The sequence below is a fragment of the Populus nigra genome, chromosome 14, assembly GCF_951802175.1.
Source record: "Populus nigra chromosome 14, ddPopNigr1.1, whole genome shotgun sequence".
NCBI lineage: Eukaryota > Viridiplantae > Streptophyta > Magnoliopsida > Malpighiales > Salicaceae > Populus > Populus nigra.
The window spans coordinates 1,995,454-2,004,106 of NC_084865.1; the positions used below are offsets into that span (position 1 = coordinate 1,995,454).

At 36.2% G+C, this 8,653-nt stretch overlaps 2 protein-coding genes across 2 annotated transcripts; both read left to right on the forward strand.

Moving 5' to 3' along the window:
• The first annotated feature begins 112 nt into the window (after window positions 1-112).
• LOC133672647 (uncharacterized) lies at window positions 113-2,316 on the forward strand. The gene is made up of 6 exons (XM_062093121.1): window positions 113-465; window positions 543-638; window positions 848-888; window positions 982-1,099; window positions 1,207-1,287; window positions 1,960-2,316. The coding sequence occupies exons 1-6, from the start codon at window positions 271-273 to the stop codon at window positions 2,014-2,016; spliced, it is 588 nt and encodes a 195-aa protein (XP_061949105.1). The 5' UTR covers window positions 113-270; the 3' UTR covers window positions 2,017-2,316.
• A 4,163-nt stretch (window positions 2,317-6,479) lies between these two features.
• LOC133672834 (cytochrome P450 81Q32-like) lies at window positions 6,480-8,265 on the forward strand. The gene is made up of 2 exons (XM_062093372.1): window positions 6,480-7,421; window positions 7,517-8,265. Exons 1-2 carry the CDS (start codon window positions 6,495-6,497, stop codon window positions 8,123-8,125), a joined length of 1,536 nt encoding a protein of 511 aa, XP_061949356.1. The 5' UTR covers window positions 6,480-6,494; the 3' UTR covers window positions 8,126-8,265.
• The last annotated feature ends 388 nt before the right edge of the window (window positions 8,266-8,653 follow it).

Here is an 8,653-nt window from a genome sequence, read left to right on the forward strand (position 1 = left end):
GCCCAACATGCCATCTGTTCTTCTGTGGATTTTAGCTGCGGCCCAAACTTAATCGGGCCACACAAAGCCCATAAAATCCACCGTGAAAATTCCGCTGACACGGGTCAGTTACATCATTATTGAACCGACAGTGTTGGTCTGCCGCCACATTCCCTTCCTTTCTTGAACAACGGCCGAAAGATAAGAAGAGAATCCCGCTCGAGAACTAGAAGAAACAAAAAGAAATCGTATTTTTCTCCATCCACCTAGACACGTTTCGATTCAGCTTCAATGGCGAGAAACGAAGAGACAGCTCCTTTGCCTCCGTCTCCTCGAGAATCATTAAGCTCATTACGAGCTCGATCTGGACCGGACCTCTTTTTAGTCGTTTGTAGGTGTTTCAGCGTTGTGACTGCACTCACCGCCATTCTTTGTATTGTCGTCAACCTTCTCTCCGCCATTCAATCCTTCAAAAACGGGTCTGATGTAAGACTATCTTTATATATGTATAGGGGAGCGAGTGTGTGAGGTGTTGATTGCTGACTGGTTGTTGTTTTGTGAAGGTTTTTGATGGAATATTCAGGTGTTATGCGGTGATTATTGCGGTTATTGTGGTGGTTGCCGAGACTGAGTGGGGATTTATCATCAAGTACTGGAAGGTCCCGTAATTGTTTTTTAAAGTTTAATTTTATATTTTGCTCGTGTGTTTAATCTGTGAAAATTGGAGTTTGGTGATGAATATTTTGACATTTTCACTTGTTTTAATTAATTGAATCGAATCGAATTAATTTATGATTAATTAATTAATTTACTCTAATAAATTACCATGCTGGAATTTGTGAAAATGTTAATTGTTAATATTCTGCAGGTATTGGAGTATTGGGTTGGCAGGGGCATGCTGCAAATCTTGTAAGTCATTTGTTTCAACGAGGACGGAAAATGTTCGTTACACAGGGTTGCGTAGAGTCGTACGGTTTAAGATGATGGTTTTTCTTTTTTCAGTGTTGCGGTAATGACGAGAGCTTTCCCTGACTATTCTTCAAAGCAGAAGCAGCTTGTTATTCTAGAAAATGTAGCAAGTTATTTGCTCCTTGGTTGTGGTGTAGTTTATGTTGTTTTGGTAAGATGATAGACGGATTGGGGGGGGGGGGGCTTTGGTTTAAATTGAGTTTGGTTGATTACAATGACTTACTTCTAAATCCAATGGTGTGTTGCTCTTGAATGTAGGGAATTCTGTGCATTGGGTGTCTCAAACGGGCTCAACAGAAGAAAAAAACTACGAGGGTGCAGGCTATCAAGGATCTGGAGGTGAGCTGTGTATTGCTGTAGCTCTTGAAATGATGATTGGTATTGAGTGTTTATATGAGGTTCCTGTTTTTCATTTTACTCCAAGCCTGTATGTGTATGTTACTCCTCCAAGTTATGCATTTAAGTTTTATCCGTGCCCTCGCTTTTTGGAGGTCAAGGCATGTTATGAGATTTTAGCGACAAACAGGAACATGAGTTCTAAGATCCCTACAGGCATATTTGTTTGTTTACAATGCGTGCAAGAAGAGAAATATATCATAGCTTATCTGAGCGATGAAATGGTAAGCCAACGTGAGGAAATGGATCAAAATTTTGTTGCGTTTCTAAAACTTGAAGTGCTACAAGCAGTGAGCGCTTGTCACAATAATGCTGTAGAAAAGGTTTTGATATGCCCCAATCAAATCTGTAAGCAAACAGACTTCCATGATCAGTTATGTAAGTCGTCAGGATGTATTAAAATCAGACAAGGGTGAAAATGCAAGGCAATAAGATTCTCAATCTGATATACATGTGCTCGCACACAGTTTGTTTTTTCTGAGAGTATGCAGTTGGTTTTATTAGGCAAATGGTGTTCTTTTGCCAGTGATTTATTGATATCTGTCTATTGTTTTTACAAATATTGATTGTTACTCAGATTTTCCTCTATTAACATGCTTGGATTAACGATCACAGGAATTAGAGCAGCGGAGGGAGGAACTTGAGCAATCACTTGTGGGAGAAAGGTCTTGAAGCAATTTGTTTCAGTGTTGTAGTTCAGATAACCAAACACTAGGTGAATCTGATGTTTGTATGCTATAGTTGTCTCCAAATCTGATCCTGTTGTTGTTTTTAGAACTGGACATTCCACATGAGCTTATTTGTAAATTTTATATAGTATGAGTGCAAAGCCATGTGTCTGGTTCTTTTTTTTTTTTGTTGTCGTCGTCGTCATCGTCTAGCGATAGTAATTTCCACTTTGATTTCCGTGTTGTTACTCGGAATGGCGTTTAATAGTACCAGTTGCAGCCTGCGAGCTTCTATGTTTGAGAATTTTTGTTATTCTTCATTTTGTTCTTTGGCAGATGCACTCTTGTAATGTTATGCTTTAAGCATGAGGCCACTTATCCAAAAAGTTTTAACATAACTGTATCCTTAAACTAGAATTTGCAGAGGTTTCTCTTCAACTATACTCCACAAACTTTATCCAAGGAACCATGTATCTCATGATTTTTCTACAAAATTTGTCATTGTCAAGTTGTTTGCACTGTTTACAAAACTAATCTCCTCTTTAGAAGCCGGAAATTGGTAATTGATGGACTGCTACTTGATGATGGAGATCCGACGATGTTGAGCAGTGACTGCTAGCCGTGGACAACAACAATGCCTTCTCTACATCTCTAGTGACATGCTGTTTGATCAAAGCAATTGCATATTCCACTGGCTCTGCATCACACGGCAACGTGAGATGTCCATTGCTAGGCAATCCAAACTCCTCTTCTGCCCGTTGAAGTAGCTCTCTCACAATTGCTTTGTTAAGATAATCTAAAGGAAGCAAAAACCGTTTCTGATCTGCAGAGTACGCAACAAAATGGCCCTTCAAGGTGGCTGGGCATGTTTACTTGCGTCCGACAACCAACCCAACAAGGTGGAGCATAGCAGTGGTTTCAAGTCTACATTCTGTCCTGTAGTTTAACAGCGGATATAAACAAAGAATGATGACTCATGACTGCAGGTCACGACAAACTCTGTAAACCACAAAAATGAATATCAATAAGCAGACATGAATATGACTTTTTTTTTAACCTTTTTTTTTAATTTTATTTTTTAACAATAAATGCTTTTGCATTGGATATTATTATTTATTTTAATTATTTTTTATAGGGTTAGTGTGGTGTCATGATTATTTTAATATATTATCCCAAACATCTCTTAAATTGATGCTTTTTTATAGTGTTTTTTGATGATTTTAATGTGGTGATGTAAAAAAAAAATTAAAAAATTTATTTTGATGTATTTTCAATAAAAAATATATTTTAAAAAACACTACACCATAATTTCAAATACCACCTGAACATTTTGAACTGCAAATAATGTTTTTTTTAACTACTGATATACCAATTAAAGTAGGATTAAAAAATTATGATAATGAGTTTTTGATTTTGGCTTTAATTTTGTAACAAAATAAGCAAGTTTCTTATTTCTGCTCTATATTATTGGCATGTGTTAGTGTTAGTATTTTCGGTGAAAGTAGTATTCAAAATGATTCGACAAAGCAATCAAATCATTTTTATTGGGTACATTTTATATTACACATAATAGAGGAGGAGGAGTATATCCACTCTACTCAACTCCCATGCATCACACTCTCTTGTAGATGCGCACTCTGCAACTACAGTACTTCTCTTCACTCTCAGCTGCATTCTCTTGGCAGCTACGCTTCTCTTTACTCACAGCTGAAGTACTCTCTTGGAAGCTACACTCACAGTTGTTGTCCAAGGCGGCATCCTATATGCTGCTGCTGCCTTGGCAGCTCTCATCCTTCTCTTTTCTCTCCTCACTTTCTCTTCGTTCTGCTGCTATATATCTTGTGCTGCTGTCTTGCCTCTATTTATAGGGTGTAATGGTTACAATGGCAGACCATTCCAGCTCACCGGACTTGGCTTCACATGCTTCTACTTTCGGCTGATGCTTCTGCCCATTTTCCTTTCACTTTCGGCTGCACCCATCATGCCCACTCACAGATACTTTTTTCTTCTCTTCATCACACTTCACACCCTGCACATGTCACAATTAGCAAATGTCACACCCAACACCGTGAAATGCAGGGTACCAAGGCTTATACTGTTCCATTTCTCGGTGTTGATGGGACTAGGATAATGTAGTGTCTGTTTGCCATGAAGATTCTGCTTGGAACCCAAAGGAATTAGCCTTTCAACTTCTTAAAGCTAAGCCAAGGATGATCATTCGTCACTCTCTAGTCAATGATATCCTTGTTTGGGTTCCAGCTAAAGATCCAGGACACAAGTTCATCACTCATCTGTCAATGCCTATCATGGATCAGTAAGGTACCGTGGCTTCATCATATAATATGTTGTGTTATGTCCTCCACGATCCACTGGTTCAGTGATGTTATCTACTGTAATTAAGGTATGGCTTAAACATGTAAAATGCTGTATTATGTCCTCCACTCCACTGTTTATGATCAGCTAAGTAAGGAGGTTGTGATAAGCTTATCTATTCCAGTTTGAAGTTGGTGTAGTACTGCTTGAATGATGTATATACTATTTGCGTATTTCAAGTTCAATAAATTTCGAGTGTTTCAATCGAGCTTCTTTAACTTGTAAGCATGAAAACATTTTTTTTCTATGAGTATTAATATATTGGGTGTAAAAGATCCACTAGCTTTAGGTCTTGTGTATAGTTTATTAAGCATTTTTCATAGTAAAATCTGTTCTCACTCAAATTATAAATTTTCTAATAGTTTCACTATAGGATACCTAAATGCCAGGTCACAAGTCGAGCAAGATAATTTAGAGATTGATAATATTTAATTTAAAATAATTAAATCGTAAAAAATATGTAAACTAAGTTATTTAAAATAATTTTCTAATAGTTTCACTATAGGATACTTTGTTCTGAAAAAAAAATTATTTTTAAAAGTCAAACTAAGTTTATTGAATCATAAATTAATTCGTCAAGTCAATCAAATCAAACTAGGTGATTTTTTTTAAAAAAACTCAATCTTAGATCAAACTAATGTATTATAAGACCCAAACTTTTATCTCAAGCCCAAATCTAAGTTAGCCCGAACCCACCTCAACTAACTTTAAGTATTTAAAGAAAAAATTGTTAAGAACATTTTTTTTCTTGTGATTGTTGTGACCCTTCCCCATCAAACCAAGAATTTCAGTTTTTGATCTTGAGTTTTTGATTCAAGAAACGTGGAAGGAACAAGTGAGTGTTTCTCTCCATTGTTATTTTTTATTTTTAGGTTGTTTATGAAATGATTAATGAAGAAGTTAGGGTTTTATATTGATTGATGATTTAATGAATTAAGGAAGTTAATTGATGTTTTAGGGTGATTAGTTGGACTAAAACAAATTGATTTGATGTTTGGATTATAAGTTTGTTGAAGAATAATTTGTGTTTTTGAAAAATCTACAGAATTGAAGATTGACAGGTCAGGATTCTGAAAATCTTGACCAGCCAATCAACTAGTTGGTATGAACCAATTGACTGGTTCAATTGCTATCAGTTGACCGGTCAGTTTAAACCGGCTGATCGATTGGTTTGTGTAGCAATTGATCGGTTGGTCAATCCGGTCAACTGGTTGATTTGGCAATAGAGTTTTATCGGGTATATTAGATTCGATCGGTTTGAGTTATATTTTATTTATTTATATAAGGAGTTATAAACATTTCAACAAGAGGTTTACAACTCCTTATATAAACCAAAAGTAACACACACACACACACACACATATATATATATATATATATATATATATATATAAAAGTTATAAAACTTTAAAATAAAAGAAAAGCAACACAAGTCCTAAATAAATTAGAAAAAATAAAATTATCAATGAGAAAAATAAAAACACTATAAAGTAAGTTATTTTTGAAAAAAATACTAAAATTTTTCTTTCTAAAAATCCTCAACATCACGAGTTAAGTGAAAAAATGGATTTGGTGTTATTGTTAACCTCTCTGAGGTTAACAATCCTTAATAATTACTAATCTTTAACTTTTTTTTCTTTAAAGAATTAAACTCGTCTTTCAATTTCAATTATAGGTGAACGATTCTGATTTATACAATATTTATGATATAATGAGATTAATTTTCGATTATATGATGGTCTAAAAGGATTGACATAAAGGGTATGGAAGTCCAAAAATTATTGTTATTCGTGTTATAACTTTGGCAGATAATTGGAAACTTAATTTAAAACACAATAAACAATTAATTTGATAAAAAAAATAAAAAAAAAAGTCAACAGATCAATAAACAACGATTTTTTTAAAATATTTTAAAATAAAAAATATTTTAAAAAATAACTACTATCTTATAATATAATATAATAATTGGAATATCTTTTACGGCAACTCTTACAGAGACTCTGAATTCTCCAGTCAAGTTTGGCTTGTTAACAGCTGACGTTGATTGCTCTAAATTAATTCCCTAGCTTACCCTCTGAAGAAGAGGGTATTGGGCACTATTATATATACATGGACGCAAGATTAGTGCAGAAACAGATTATCACAACCAAGGAGATGGAAGACACCATGATGTTCTTAATTCTCACCATTTCCTTCGTTGTTATTGCTCTCAGTTTCTTGTTGCAAACAAGAAAGCAATACAAGAATCTACCTCCAGGCCCGTTTGCTCTTCCGATCATTGGTCATCTCCATCTCATGAAACAACCTATCTACCAAACCATCCACAACCTCTCACAAAGATTTGGCCCGATCATGTCGCTTCGATTCGGTTCCCGCTCCGTGATCATTGTAAACTCGCCCGAAGCTGTTGAAGAATGCTTTACTAAGAATGATGTGATTTTGGCCAATCGTCCCCCGTTTTGCCACGGAAAGTACCTGAACTACAACTTCACCACCATGGGAGCAGCCAACTATGGTGATCATTGGCGCAGCCTTCGCCGCATAGGCAATAATGAGATCTTCTCACCGAAACGTCTCAATGGGTTTCAAGAACTTCGTAAGAAGGAGGTCAAGAATCTCATGAAGAGGGTTTCTCGCGTATCTGGTGAAAATGCAGGGAAGGTGGAGCTAAGGTCCATGATTTTGGACCTGACGTTTAACATAGTAATGACGATGCTTGCCGGAAAGCGGTATTATGGTGAAGACGTGAGTGAGCTCGAGGAGGCGCTGCAATTTAGGGACATGATGAATCAGTACGGTGAGTTTGCTAAGGAGACACATCTAGGGGACTTGTTTCCCATTCTGAGCAATATTGATTATAACGGGTTTGTTAAGAGAATGAAAACCCTTAGCAAGAACATGGATCTGTTCTTGCAAAGACTGATTGATGAGCATCGCGCTGACCGGGATCGGAACACCATGGTTAGCCACTTGCTGACTTTGCAGGAAGCACAACCCCAGACCTATACGGATTCAATAATCAAAGGCCTAATTATGGTTAGTTTCAGTTCTGACTATAACGTTATTCACCAAAATCATATATTCCTATCCATTTCATTTTTAAATTTCTAATCATGAACTGTTCTTCGCAGATAATGGCAGTCGCCGGAACCAGGACTTCAGCTGCGTCTTTGGAATGGGCAATTTGCAATCTGCTCAACAATCGACATGTATTGAAGAAGGCAAAAGAAGAATTAGACACCCAACTTGGAAAAGACCACTTGATTGAAGAACCAGACATCTCAAAACTACACTACCTTCAAGGTATCATTTCCGAGAACTTGAGACTGTATCCGGTGGCCGCCATGCTAGTACCACATGTGGCATCCGAGCATTGTACCATTGGAGGATACGATGTGCCACCTGGTACAATGGTGTTTGCAAATGCATGGTCTATTCAGAGAGACCCTAAGGTTTGGGATGACCCATTAAGTTTCAAGCCCGAGAGGTTCCTGAACGGAAAAACGGAAGCATACAAGCTAATGCCGTTTGGATTAGGAAGGAGATCTTGCCCCGGGGAGGGCCTCGCTTACAGGTTAATGACCTTGACTTTGGGCTCATTGATTCAGTGCTTCGAATGGGATACGGTTGACGGTAAGGAAATTAACGTGGACGAGAAGGTTGCGACCCTCATGTCCAGAGTTCAGCCATTGGAGGTTGTGATGAAAGCTAGACCAGACCTAGACGACATTCTCGCCTGAGCTACCAAGGAAGTGAAAGGAATCAAAGCGTTCAGTTCTCTGTTCTTTTCGTTTATCAAATAAAGACTGTACAACGAGGAATTAAGTTAATGTATTACGTTAAGCTTTGCTCCCAACTTCCAATTCGGAGTTTAGAGTTATTTTGTGTGTATTTTTTGTTTGAAATATAATAATTTTTTAAAATTTTTAATATTAAATCATTAAAATCATTAAAAAAACATCAATTCAATGTTTTTTAAATTAAATATATTTTTAAAAAACATTTAAAAATAAAAGCCACCAAACTTTCAAACAGTCTAGGAAAGAACAAGTCAATTCTCCTTTTTCTAAATTCTAACAAATAAAATAAGAGGTAATGATACACACACTCGAACACATGAAGTGCAAATTTCTATTTGAGTATAACCCAGAAAGAAACACAATTTAATTAGTTTAAAAATATGAATCAGCTTCTATATATTTGTACAGAATAGAAGTTAAAAAATCAAAATATTTAAGGTTTTTATCTAGTTGAAAATTAGTCAAAAT

Bases quoted from the DNA above. Each gene is read 5' to 3' on its own strand.
- LOC133672834 (XM_062093372.1), top strand. From the start codon at position 6,495: ATGGACGCAAGATTAGTGCAGAAACAGATTATCACAACCAAGGAGATG. The intron at 7,422-7,516 runs GTTAGTTTCAGT...TGTTCTTCGCAG, and splicing joins TAATCAAAGGCCTAATTATG to ATAATGGCAGTCGCCGGAAC.
- LOC133672647 (XM_062093121.1), top strand. From the start codon at position 271: ATGGCGAGAAACGAAGAGACAGCTCCTTTGCCTCCGTCTCCTCGAGAA. The intron at 466-542 runs GTAAGACTATCT...TGTTTTGTGAAG, and splicing joins CCTTCAAAAACGGGTCTGAT to GTTTTTGATGGAATATTCAG. The intron at 889-981 runs GTAAGTCATTTG...TTCTTTTTTCAG, and splicing joins AGGGGCATGCTGCAAATCTT to TGTTGCGGTAATGACGAGAG.